At 36.7% G+C, this 13,025-nt stretch overlaps 1 protein-coding gene across 3 annotated transcripts; it reads right to left on the bottom strand.

Annotated features, from left to right (window-relative positions):
* Positions 1 to 2,984: 2,984 nt before the first annotated feature.
* On the bottom strand, positions 2,985 to 11,364 carry ctdspl2b (CTD (carboxy-terminal domain, RNA polymerase II, polypeptide A) small phosphatase like 2b). Of its 3 annotated transcripts, none has more exons than XM_038283823.1 (13): positions 11,244 to 11,364; positions 8,433 to 8,623; positions 7,548 to 7,686; positions 7,293 to 7,439; positions 6,847 to 7,095; positions 6,602 to 6,695; positions 6,113 to 6,224; positions 5,725 to 5,811; positions 5,578 to 5,640; positions 5,412 to 5,491; positions 4,738 to 4,864; positions 4,300 to 4,395; positions 2,985 to 3,563 (listed from the first exon to the last, which is right to left on the bottom strand). In XM_038283823.1, the coding sequence occupies exons 2-13, from the start codon at positions 8,598 to 8,600 to the stop codon at positions 3,498 to 3,500; spliced, it is 1,428 nt and encodes a 475-aa protein (XP_038139751.1). In that variant the 5' UTR covers positions 8,601 to 8,623; positions 11,244 to 11,364; the 3' UTR covers positions 2,985 to 3,497. The 3 variants fall into 3 exon arrangements, with proteins under 3 accessions (XP_038139751.1, XP_038139749.1, XP_038139750.1); XM_038283821.1 differs by lacking the exon at positions 11,244 to 11,364 and adding an exon at positions 11,025 to 11,201; XM_038283822.1 differs by lacking the exon at positions 11,244 to 11,364 and adding an exon at positions 10,764 to 10,905.
* Between the last annotated feature and the right edge of the window lie 1,661 nt (positions 11,365 to 13,025).

Below are 13,025 nucleotides of genomic sequence, written 5' to 3'. Positions count from 1 at the left end.
TCGCCTGCTTTTTAAATCAAAAGGTAACATTGCTGTCCATTTTTGTAAAAAAAAAAAAAAAAAAAAAAAAAAATTATATTTAAACCACAAGTTAAATTTAAAGAACTGTGAATTCTTGAGGTTTATTTAGGTTTTAATCTGGACTTCAGGTTCTTTTGTCACAAGAATGTGCTTGAATTTAAAACCTAATTACAAGCTATCCAGCTTCTCTGTCATTTTAGTTGAAGCTATGTCAACTATTTAGAAATATTTTTGAGGCATTGGGGTAATTTAAATGGACTATATGCCCAACTCCACTATTTCCTTAACTTAAGCCAGCTCATTTGTTTCTCATTTTTCATCATTGTATAATCCAGGTGTGTCTGGCCACTGTCGTTATGGTTACTGAGGCTAGACACACCTGGATTAATCAGGCTGTCCTATAATGCAAGACAGGAAACAAAGAAGCTGGCTGAAGTTAATCAAATGTAGCCCATATTACCGTTAATAAGTTTATTTCATATAGTTTCACAAGGAACTTTGTTCCAAATTAGTCATTATACTTAAGCTAAACAGTAACTGATGTAAAATTCAGGCGCACATAAAGACCACATTTAAATAAGTTTTAAAGGCTGAAGTGAAATCTAACAATGTCCAGTGTTTAAAGTTTTATTTTTTTCCCTTCACGCAGTAGTTTGGGAATTTGGCTTTACACTGCACTACCATCACATGAATAACAGCAACGCATTACTAAAAACGGGACAAATCTTCACTTTGGTGCCTAATATTTAAGATCACATGTGACTGGTGCATTTTGACTTAAAGGTGTTCAAGACAAAATATAAATAATGAATACTGGAGATTTGAACTACAGAGTGGACTAAATGCAAATACTCATCTTTATGACAGTGGATAGAAATAAAAACAAACGGAAGACAAGTTTCTGGTCAATTTAAAACTTTCTTTCAGAAATTCAATGTAACTGTATATACACTTTACAATAGCATACAACCTAACAGATAACAAAGATGTCTGAAAACATTAAATACATCGTCAGCACAAACAGCAACTTTAGCAAGTAAAATGGCTTAACGGATATTGATTTTTAAAAGAAAAAAAACCTAAATCATGACATCTTTCTGCAGAAAAATGTCAAGATTTCAGTTCATTACATGACTTTCCCCACAAAGCAAGCTGTACTGTCTACATGCTAATTTTAACCGTTCTTAGACAGTCCTAAACTAAACATGGATATCCGTAAGAAAAAAAAAAAAAGAGAAAAACCCCATCTGATGTAAAGTTAAATCTTCATTAATACATTTAAAGTAGATATGTCATGCTTTTAGGAAAAAGAATCAAAAATACAAGACTTTCCTTATTTTAAGGATTTTTTTTCCATACAAGAAGCTGCATGTATTGTACAACAATCAGTGTACAATAAACTGCTAATGCACATAAAGATGAGCTAAATGAAAAGTATCAAATGCCTCCTGCTGAGCCTTCAGAAAGGCATCAACACACAAATAAAAGCGTGTCGTTTAATGAGGAGACAAGCAAGCTGGGGCAACATCACACACAGGGAGTGAGGCTTGCATATAGATGGCAGTCAGGATGGTCAACTTGACAAACTTCTCCATTCCAAGTGCATTTCAATTATTTTCTTTCATTCTTTATTAAGTATGCACTCCCAGGTTCTATTTTATTTTCTATTTTCAGTGATTAGGCAAAAGCACAAGGCAGACGTTTTGGAGAGATGTTTTAAGCCTTCACTCCATGTGTAATTTACATTCATAGTCAGAACAAATTCACTCAAAAAAACAAAAAACATTCTGATTAAAACACCCTAGTGCCACAAAAAAGGCAAACTCAGGCAACAACGAAACGGTGGAAATTACTTTTGCGCTGAAATATTTAAAGGTTCTGATTGGGAGGTTTTACGCGACTGGAGACAGGGTCAAACAACACGTACAGCACCTGCTGCCCTCTGTGTTTTCTTAATATCTGCAGAGCTAAAAACGTTTGATTGTCTCTCTTTCTACATTTATCTTGGGACAATTGCACAATAACTGCCCAAAGGAGGAGCTTGGGAGAACAGGGATTGTATGGCACTGTACAGGCAAATATAAACACTCACATTTCACGTTATGTAAAATGCACAATAATTTCATTCAAACACCAACGGAAAATCGCTGCATGATCTGCACACTTATTACACTCCAACTTTGGGTATCAAAAGAAAACAACCTTTTAATTTTATTTTCAGTCATTGGCGAAACTAAAGGTGTTTGGCCAGAGTTCAGACTGGGAAAAAAGAAACGCCTTTGTTGCCATTCTTTTAAAAAACAAACAAAAAAACATTTATAATGGTGCAAAGGAAGAAACTGTATGCTGCTGGTATATATTTAGCCATATTTCAACCGTGAGCAGAATAACACTGGCAAATATGTGCTACATTTATCATGACGCTACTGATTGAGCCTTTAAATGAGACAGACTTAGAGAATTGAAGCACAGATTTTAAGCCAGAAAAAGTTGATCAGCTGTAGGAGACAAAATTGATTACAGTTGGATGATAAATTAAAAAAGTTATGACTGATCAAAGATTTTGTCGAGACAGCACTATGGATATGAATGCCCTCTAATTTTCACAATTTACAGTAGATATTAGTCCCAATAATTAAGGAGTAACATGCCCACAGTAAGGCAATCACAACAATTTAACATGACTTAGATTGAGAACAAAACTTTAGTTGCTTTTTTTAAGAAAGCGATGGACTTATGAATATGCACCTATGATGTAAAAAAAAAAAAAAAAAAGCCTTTTTCTAAAACTTACATGACACCTTTTAAAAATGCATTTTACAAATATTAGTAAAACATCTTGGAAATACTATATTTTAAACAGGAAAAAAAAAAAAACAATAAAAGAGCAGTTTTACCGGGAGAAAACATGAGCCTACAATAGAAACTTGACAGAGCTACAGAGGAATGCATATTTTTTTTTCTTTTTCTGTTAGCTACAGATAGGATATTTGCCCACCCATCAGATCAGACCCCCTCCTTCCAGCTTTAAAAACACAAACAAATGTTTTTTTTTTTTTGTTTTTTTTTGTCAGTGTTGACAGCATGAGCACCAGAAGGGGCTGATGTGTTCAGGGATTTTTACCTGTTGGTATCCATTAAACCAGCACCGAGACCTCAGAGTTTAGGGTGGAGCTTGTTTCTGGCTCCACCGCTGCTGGAGAGTCGCTTAAAAAGAGGAGTCTACATAGGCTTTAATCTGTGTGTGTAATTTCCCTCCAATTACTTTTTTTCTCTTTTTTAGAAAAAATACACAGAAGTAAAAAACACAAAAAAAAACTATAAACTTTTTAAAATTTTTTCCTCCTGCTCCTCAACAAAAAAAAAAAACTGAATATTAACGGCAATGCTGTAGTTTGTATTCCAAAGAGATGCTTTTTACACACGTTGATTTCAGTCTTATCCTGCTGTTAGGTTGTGACGCACCGCTGCTGATTTCAATCAGGAGGCAGCAGGTCGTGAAGTCGGAATCTCTCTCGAACGTGTGGTCGCACGTCCTCGTTCTGACATGTTCACAAGGGAAAAGACACCAAAGTACATTAGAATGGGTTATTTTTAACAGACAAAGCATTTAAACCTAAGATGGTGACTGTGGTCCGTGTGTAGCAGAGTCTTTGAAAGCTGGAAGCAGCTGTTAAATTTTAACTTACTATTTCATTAACTTTCATTAACAGAGCCCACATCTCTGGTACTATAACTTTAATTTTTTTGTAGTTTTAGCCACTTTCTTCACTTTAAAATAACGTATGTCTCCATTTTATTACATGTTGCCTTTTTGGGCTCCTTGGGGCTGATTTAACTGAAGTGAAGGGAGGGATTTGACTTAAGCATTTGGTTTGAGTGAGGAAGGGATACTTGTAATAAAACCCTAAATTTATTGTCCAGAAAGTTTAGTATGACAATTTATTTTTTAATTAGTGAAAGTCATGGTGAGTGAAATGGTAAAACGTGTTCAAGACCACGGACTACAACAGTGGTTGATCTACACCACTCCTGAATCTAAATAAATTTCACCTGACTTTTTATATTTTTTAAACCAATATTATTTTCAGAGAAATTTGATTTCAGGTTTTCTATCATCTGAAAACGACAAAAAAAAAAAAAAAAAGGAAAGATGTGTCTAAATATGTGAACGTTTAAACTGTACCTTTTATATGACATTGTATAGGAAATAACAGAGTCAATGTTTTGATTTGTGAGACTTGTATTCATATCCAAGTAAAGAGCAGCCCTGCTTACCATCTCAACCAGCTTCTCCAGAAAAGGGACCAGTTTTAGCAGCTCGTTGTCATTCTTATCCATGAACCAGCTCTCTATTGGAATCCCATTGGATAACTGTGGAGACAAAAGACAGCTTGTGAGAAAGGACTGGTGTATGTCTAGCTGACCTGAACAAGTATGCCAGCAACTTGGTGAATCTGACATCAGATGGACATTAAAAGGAGTAGAGAGAGTCGCTGATATCGCCTCAAGTGGGAGAAGGAAAAAAACAAAATATTTGAAGGATAAAAAATAAAAACGAACTTAATTTTTGGCATTATTTCCATGCAGGCTTCTTCATCAAATGATGCCAAAAAGACTTCATCACAGAAGTTTATTACAATGTCATCACTATTACCATTATCTTCACAATTGTATAATTTTTACTTTGTGCTGCATTTACTGTCTTTATTTTACCTGATATGCAAAGGCCTGTGGTGAATTGTCAATGATGATGGTCTTTGACAGATCTCTGCCCAAGATGTTGAGGTCCTTGATATAGTTTCCCTGGACACAGACGCAATGCTCACGAAATAACCGGTGTCTACATTTACCAAAGGGGGAAAAAAATAAAATAAAGAAGAGAAGAAAAAAAAAAATCAGTATTGCTGTCAGCAAGATCAATAATTTACAAACACTGACACCTGCAACAGAAGCCAAATGCAAACCTGGCGAATCTGAACTAATGCTTCCTAAACCTACTGTTTTATAAATATTCTAAAAGAAAATGGTAGCAACCAAAAAATCTTTTTCCTAATTAATTAATCAAAGGATCAGTTATCCAATTGATCAATTAATAATCGAAAAGCAAAATCTTATCAAGAAAAAATATATCCCCTAAGGGGTGATCCTTTTTCCATCTTAAATGCAAGTATTTTTATATACCTTTTATTTATTTAACACGATTTTAGCATTATTAAGCTCTTAATCAGTTGTCTTCTCACTTAATGGTATGTGCTAGGGTCTGTATACTTCAATAATTAATCGATTAACAAATTAATCGATTATTTGAAAAAGCCATAAACCTTGATTAATTGTTTAAGCCGTAATGCCTGCCATGCGAGAACTACTTAATAAAACAAACATCATACCTCACAAGCTGCTTTTTAGGATCCAAAATGTTGAGTAGTTTGTCTGCATACACCTTTTTAGATGCCGTAAAAAGGATGATCTAGAACAGAATGATACTGGGTCACTCTTCTAACATGATAAATGCAAAATAAAAATGTAGCAAAGGACTATCCTGGGGTTATTTACCTCGTATATTTGAGACATACGCTCCAGAAACTCTCTGAAAAATGGCCTCAGGCGCACATACACCTGTAGAGGACAGATTATGCTTTATTGGAGACTTTGGTTCCCTCTAGTGGCATAATATGGGAATGGAAATGAAAGTGAACCAACCTGGTAAATGACATCTTGGAAGAGGACAGGGAAGGTAAGTGCTGCATCCTCTAGTTCATTTAAGCTGCAGTGAACCAACGTTTCATCCTTTTCAGAAAACATAAAAAGTTAATTTTATCCAGTTACTTCCCGGTTCAAACATCTTTAACTTAACATTTTAAAGTTTTATTTTTCTTTTTTACACATTTTTTTTTTTAAATAAACATAAGTCTTATTTTCACTGTTTAATACTTCAGGATTTTACTGACTGCTCAAGAAATATCTGGTGTTTGTAAATGCAAAAGCTTATTTGCACATCATGCTTGGCTGGGACATCCTTGTAAAGAGATTAACAATCGATGGATTGTTATTCCCTGATAAAATCCAACAGGTTGAATAATTAACCAACCAGGTCCAGAACCAGAGAGAATTCAGGCGTGCTGCGAGTCTTTAGCGGCAGGGCTGGTTTCCTGGTGAGCTGCTCTTCTGTCAGAGGAGGGACATGCTTGATAAAGAAATACCTGCCAATCAAAAGAGAAAACCAAACGAGAAACACCCATATTTAGTCAAATCATAAAATACTGGAACTTTTAAACCTTTTAAACAGTAATATATTTGTATTTTTCTCATAGAATGATGCAGCATTAAGGCGCTTAAAAGGTTTGAGATTCCAAACCATGGCAAATGCAGATTCCCAGCAAACCTCTCTGTACTCTCAGAAAATATTTTATAACTATAAGTGTCAACAAGAAATTATAAAAAAATAAAATAAATAAAAAACAGCTTTGTAGTTTCTTAAGTGTTATAGAAACACGGTCAAAGATATATAAACCAGCTGTCTAAAAACATTGTAATGGACTGGAAAGGGTTTTCTCTGTCTTTGCAGTGCGTTACTTACGGGTCAAACACTTCCCAGTCTTCCTCATAGGATGCCTCAGGTGGCACGGTTGCTGGAACATCCACATACATCACGTTCAGATTAGAACCTGGAGCTAAAAGCGCAACGAAAAAGCATAAAAATTAAAAAAAAAAACAACAGAACAGCCCACTACAAAAGCAGAACCAGCAGCTGATCAATTTAACTTTCCTTTCAAAAAAAAAAAAAAAAAAAAGAAATCAGAATTGGCTATGATGGGGTCGTACCTGTTAAAGGGGGGAGGTCAACATCAGCATCCAGTTCTTCTTCCTCTGACGTAGAGGACGCTTCAAGGATGTGTGGAGGCCGTAGAGGCGGCAGGTGTGACACGCTGGAGTAGAAGTTGTTAACGGGGCACAGATCCTGGGTGGATGTGGCTGTGCTGGTGGGCGTCTCCACCACCTGCTCCATGTCCAGCTGCTTGGCTATCTCCTCTGCTTCCAGAGCCTGGCCAGGGGAGTCTGAGCCTGAAGATGCTGAGAAACAAAGAAAAAAAATTAACATAAATCCTCTTTCTGACATATCAAAGCATCACTTTAATAATTCTGCACACTCTATATGGTTTACAATTAAGTACAAAGAGAGATAAAAAAGAAGCATTTTGGAAAAGGTAAGATGCCAAATGATGCACATGTACAAAACAGTGAAATAACATTGAGATAACTGGAATTACTTTTAGCTGGTGAGAAAAAGTTAAAAACAGGGCTGAAGATCGTCCCAAGCAGGGTTGTCCTGGGAGGACTGGAGGTCAGCTCAACTGCAGCCGTATCCTCCAAACTGCCGTTCGGCTTCTCCTTATTCCTGTCATGATTGGTCGCTTCTGCAGGGCGGAAAACACAAGGTTCAAGAGAAGTATAATCCGGAGGAAAAAAAAAAAGGCCAGATGTTAAGTGGTATAACTCAATTACTTTAAGCATTGTTAACTTACGGCCATTGATGGAGCCTTTCTTGCCTACTCTGCTTGCAGTCCTCCGGGGGGAGTTGGTGTTTGAAGGAGTGGAGGTGATGAGGTTGTTGTCCACATCGCAGTGGAGGCGTGTCTTCTTAGCCGGGCTCTCCTGCTGTAACTGGCAAAAAGAAACCATAACAGCTGTAGACATCTTAAAATGCACCCGTTCTTAAACAAAAACAGCATGTGACAGAGAGTATACAATCTTTTACAGAAGCCAAGGATTAATGGCAGCTTGCTGTGCAGGTTACAAAATGACCGTAACAAAAAAGTTGAGCAGAATCTAGAAACTATATTATTTAAAAGTAACCAGCAAAGCAGATGCAACCATTATCTAAGTATTAAAAGGACAATGATATAAATTTAGCATAGTTTTTAATATATTTTTTCTAAATACAGGCAGGAAATGACCATTTGACACATGCTTGATATTAAAACCAGTTTATTTCTTTATACATAGTATTAAAATAATAATAAAATAAATAAAAAAAAACAACTATAACCTCCTATAGGAAATTTAGTTGACTTTTCCATTCGCATAGAGATCCTGTCACTGCGCGCCAACATTGTGAGCTACAATCTAAAATTAGATCAGAAAGAGGGTTCTCGGACAAGCTGCTGCATTCCATCAGAGTTTTCTTATGAAACATGACACTCTGCAGCCAGAAATGCTGCATTTGACTTGTGGACATGTAGCACACAATAGCCAATACAACTCTAAGCTGGTACTTCCTGGTAGCGTTTTCCCTTTTTAAAATAAACACCAAGCAGGAGCACCAACTCCATCCCACTGACCAAGTTTTTAAGCTGTTAAAGAAAATGACTGCTTTCACATAAGTGACTATGTGGTCATAGGAGAGGTACCTTGACAGCATTTCCTCGGATTAACTTCTTGATGGTGGATAATATTCCCCTTCCTCCGCTGGCAGGAGGGTCGTCTTCTACCTCTGAATGCCTCCTCTTGGTTCGGGACGTGCGGCTTGTCAGAGCTGGGTTTTGGTGCTGAGACGCCTTTCGCATTCTCAGCCTCATTGTTCTTGCAGTCACATGTAAGGCTGTTGCAAGAATAAAAAAAAAACATTTAAGAATGAGTACAGATGTAAGAAAGAAAAAAAAAAAAGGCTAAGTCTCAAGGATGCAACTTTGTGTAAAAAGGCAACATTGGTTGCTTTTCTGCCAACATCTGGATGCATTCAAGATCCCATTTCACTTACATCAGGAGCATCACAGCAGCCACAGCTGGCTTTACTTCCACTCTACAGTTAAGAAAGGAGCATTTCTCTGGATCATACAATAAACAACTTTTCTAAACATGAAGCAGGAATGATGACATGAAAGTAAGATCAAAGTTTTGCTCAGGGCAACAAAATAAAGCAACGACAAGACTTAAAGAGACATGGGTGCGATAAACCAAGACATCCGCAAAGATATTTACATACATTCTGCAAGACAGATTGAGTAGCTCGGTATTATGGATTGGGAAAAAAAAGAAGAAAAAAAAAAGAAAAATGTTGCATTAACCCATTAATTCCGCAAAGCTCTTTCCCTTGCGTAACAAAAAACAAAATGTGTCCAGACATATCCGCAACCAGTCAGGAACCGCTCCAGATGCAACAGCGCCTTCTCTGTAGAAGCTGAACATGCTGCATGCTGTAATTCCCAACATCTGGTTCGCATTTACACAACGACATAACCGAGTAGAGAATGAATGATGCTGTATTCAATGCACAGCAAAATGAAAAGAAGAAAAAAAAGCTTGCCAAAGCAACAGGAGAGAAAACGCAGTGCAAGTATGTTGCAACTGTGCAGAATGGAACACAACTACATGCAGCAGAACAAAAAATGTTTAGGATGACTAACTACAGTAAATTAGAGATTAACTGTAATCATCACCATTAATCAAGCAGGTGTTATAGTTGATATAAACTGTCTCTATACTGTTTTTTATAAGACTAATCTATTCTAATGCAATTATATATTTATTCACACACCTCCCCATTTTATTTTCGTTTTTGCAGCATTTTAGCTTTTACTACCTATATCTTTTGAATCACCCCGATGAGGTCTATATATTACGCAATTATATATATATATACAATTTTGGACACAGATTTCAGACATTTCAGCTATACATGCTGACAGTAGGTTTGCAGAACTAAGTTGGTTTTTAATGTTGGATTTAATTCCTTTTAATTATGCATCATATCTCTAAGTTCTTATGGAGCAGTGAGCTTACAGATTAAAATAAAATCTGTGAAATCTCAACACATGATCAGACAGGGAGGATGGAAACACCAACAGCTCCAATACATTACATCCACCTTTCCAAGCAATCAGCCATGGATCATGCACACTGCTGGCTGAGAGTGAAGTGAGCGGGAAATAAGAACATCTGTGAGACTGAGAAGGCTAATACGAGTTAGCTACGGACAACAGCAAGGATCCGTAACCATACAGCGGGTGGAGGCCCTTCCAAAAAACGTTTCGTTCGTGTTGCAAAAATGCATAACGAGAGTTTCAAAAAGCTTACAAGTTAGCAACGCTTAGCTAATAATCGAAAGCAAATCGGACAATGACATATAGCCAGATCGCAATTAATTGTTTAAAACCAACATTACTGATAAAGATGTAGCCAGTAAATCCCACGTTAAAAGCTCTGCAGTGTAATCACTGAGTTTAAGCACAATTAGCTTTTGCTTAAAAGGTAACTTTTAGTAACGAGCAATTCAAAGTAAAGCAAATCCGGGGAGAAGTTTAGATTTTAAAAATGGAGAAACCTAAACAAAACACTTTATAGTGTCCCAGTCAATGCAGCATCACAATCTGAATGACAAAGTAAAGAATAATGAAAGGATTTGTTAAGTTAAATCAACACTGTTTAGGTTGCCGAGCTGCAGTAGCCGTTAATATTTTGACATCGTTAATCAAAGCCGACAGTCACAATAACACCAGTAAATCTGATATAGTCACCATTCCGTGAATTTAATTGATGATAGTTCATCGAATGAGTAATACGGAAATGTTGAAATACGTTTTGAAATAAAGCTAAACTGCAGTTTGAGCGCTAACGCGTAGCGCTGCTTAGGAATGTTAGCCGGCTAAACCCGTTAGCCAAGCAGCGCTTCGGGTTTTAATGATACTTTTTAAACGAAGTAACACTAATATGTACTGTGCGTCTAGTTATGTTTAAATCACCTCTTCAATAAAATGCTTCTGTCAGAATACAGGTTGAGTTTAAATAAAAGGTTAGTCAAATTAGTCATGTCGAAGGTAGGCCGTGAATTAGCCCGTTCTTAGCTTGTTAGCTTCGAAAGCTTCCCGCAGAACTGCTCCGGGCTAACAGATGTGCAGAGGCATGGAGAGAGGAGCATAAATCTCCTGTCAATAGCTTCAATTGCATAAACACAACCCCAAGTGCATAAAGGATGCGCGGACAGTTAAATATTAGCGACTTACTGTAATGTGACCCGCTGGACGTGACAGTAACGACTCAAGACAGATTAAACATCACAACATAGCACTGCATGTTCTTCCCCCCACCCGCCCCCTGTTGTATTTTTGCTGTTCAAGGACCGTCTTCGAAATGACACACCGCTGAGCTACCAGGCGCCATTTCCCGCCTCTGCCCTGTCTCTCAGAGCCAGATACCCGTATGGGACACACCCCCTGAGTTACCTCTGGAAAACAGCAGACAATCCGCAGCAACCTCCGCAGCTGGATCTCCAAAGCCTCACATTGCGTTTAGAAAGTGTACAGTACAATTATGCAGTTTGTTTCCCCACTGGCTCGGTAAAAATGTTTTTTTTTTTTATTTGACCACAATGACCGCATATTTGTCTTTCTGAACACACAAAAGAAACATTAGGTTTATTTCCTTTATCCTGTGCATGGGCGGTTCTGGACAGGGGCCAACAGGGGTCTTTACGGAAGAGGATTAGAGCCACTGAAAAAAAAAAAAGTTCACTGATTTTTGAATTTTATTTCAGTATATTAGGAAAACAAAATCAGAAGTCTGACTGTCGTCTCAGAATTTTGGATGTTAATGTAGATGTAAAGAAGAGGATTCAGGCCACTGAAAAAAATAAAATAAAAAAGTTCACTGATTTTTGAATTTTATTTCAGCATAATATGGGAGGGGAAAAAAAGTCAGAATTCTGTCTGTAATCTCAGAATTCTGACTTCTTTCTCCGAATTCTTACTTTAATCTCTGAATTCTGAATTTTTACTCTGAATTCTGACTTTAATCTCAGAATTCTGACTTTTTTCTTAGAATTCTGAATTTAATCTCAGAATTCTGACAGCTAATAAATATGTTAGCCATTTCTGTTTGAAAGACTTAACTAGCTCTCTTGTTTTAATCACCTTTTGCTCTTCCATTAATGAAATAGCATCACCAGGGACCCCTTGGGCACATAAGTCACCTAATTCCGTCATTTTGCACCAGCGTGTTACTGGACCCCCCAAACAACCCACATGTTTGTCAGTGAAGCTGAGTGCTCCCACATCTCTTCCTTCATGGTGCCCATCTACATTAAGATCCAAAAATCTGAGATTAAAGTCAGAAATCTGAGATTAAATTCAGAATTGTGAGAAACAATTCAGAATTGTGAGAAGAAGTCAGAATTCTAAGATTAAAGTCAGAATTCTGAGAAAAAAAGTCAAATTCTGAGGAAAAAGTCAGAATTCCGAGATTAAACGTCAGAATTCCCACTTTTTTCTCACATTATACTGAAATAGAATTTAAAAATCTTTTAATTTTTAAAAAAAATTTCAGTGGCCCTAATCCTCTTCTGTAGGTCTTGGCAGAGGCGTAGCCAGAAAATGTATTTAAGGCTGGCAAGGCAACAAGCAATATACACTGAGGGGTGGCCGAAAGATGATAGGCGCCAGAACCTAAGGGTTGATCTACACTGTTCCAACAGGAAAATTAACAAGCACAACATCCATATTTTCTAAATAAAGACGAACTATACTTTCCTGCAGCCTTTCCCAACAAATAGACGCATATATATATATAAAAATCCGTGCTTTCTAGATTAAAGGTATAGTGGAAACAATTCTTTCAGGTTTGAGTTTTGGGCGAACATCTTTTCCTTTGTCATTACTTACCTATTTTTATAAGTAATCATTCTGCATAAAATTGATATTTACATGTACTAATATCTACATAAATTGATTATTTAATATGTTTTTACTAAACTAGTTATTTATGTATGATTTTACTGAAGACTCTTAGATGACTTGCAGAGACACATAATTTTCTCTTTACCCCATATAACACAAAATCTAGTTCTAGATTTTAGCTCCGCCCCTGGGTAAATTTAGCCTTTAGCTTCTGAAGATATAACAAAAACGTCTGCTCCTTATGATGTCATCAGAGATGGGTAGCAGCTAGTTACATTTACTTGTGTAATAAAAAAAAGAGAGAGAAGTAATATAAGGATTTATTTTACAGCA

Source organism: Cyprinodon tularosa, unplaced genomic scaffold (genome assembly GCF_016077235.1).
Source record: "Cyprinodon tularosa strain WSP-4 unplaced genomic scaffold, ASM1607723v1 ctg197, whole genome shotgun sequence".
NCBI classification, from domain to species: Eukaryota; Metazoa; Chordata; class Actinopteri; order Cyprinodontiformes; family Cyprinodontidae; genus Cyprinodon; species Cyprinodon tularosa.
This window is presented reverse-complemented; position numbering and strand designations above follow the sequence as displayed.

Excerpts from the sequence above, each read along its gene's own strand:
- ctdspl2b (XM_038283823.1), bottom strand. The coding sequence starts at position 8,600 with ATGAGGCTGAGAATGCGAAAGGCGTCTCAGCACCAAAACCCAGCTCTG. Across the intron at positions 7,687-8,432 it reads TCCGAGGAAATGCTGTCAAG|TTACAGCAGGAGAGCCCGGC; the intron begins GTACCTCTCCTA and ends TCTTTTTGCCAG. Across the intron at positions 7,096-7,292 it reads CTTTTTCTCACCAGCTAAAA|CATCTTCAGGCTCAGACTCC; the intron begins GTAATTCCAGTT and ends TTTGTTTCTCAG.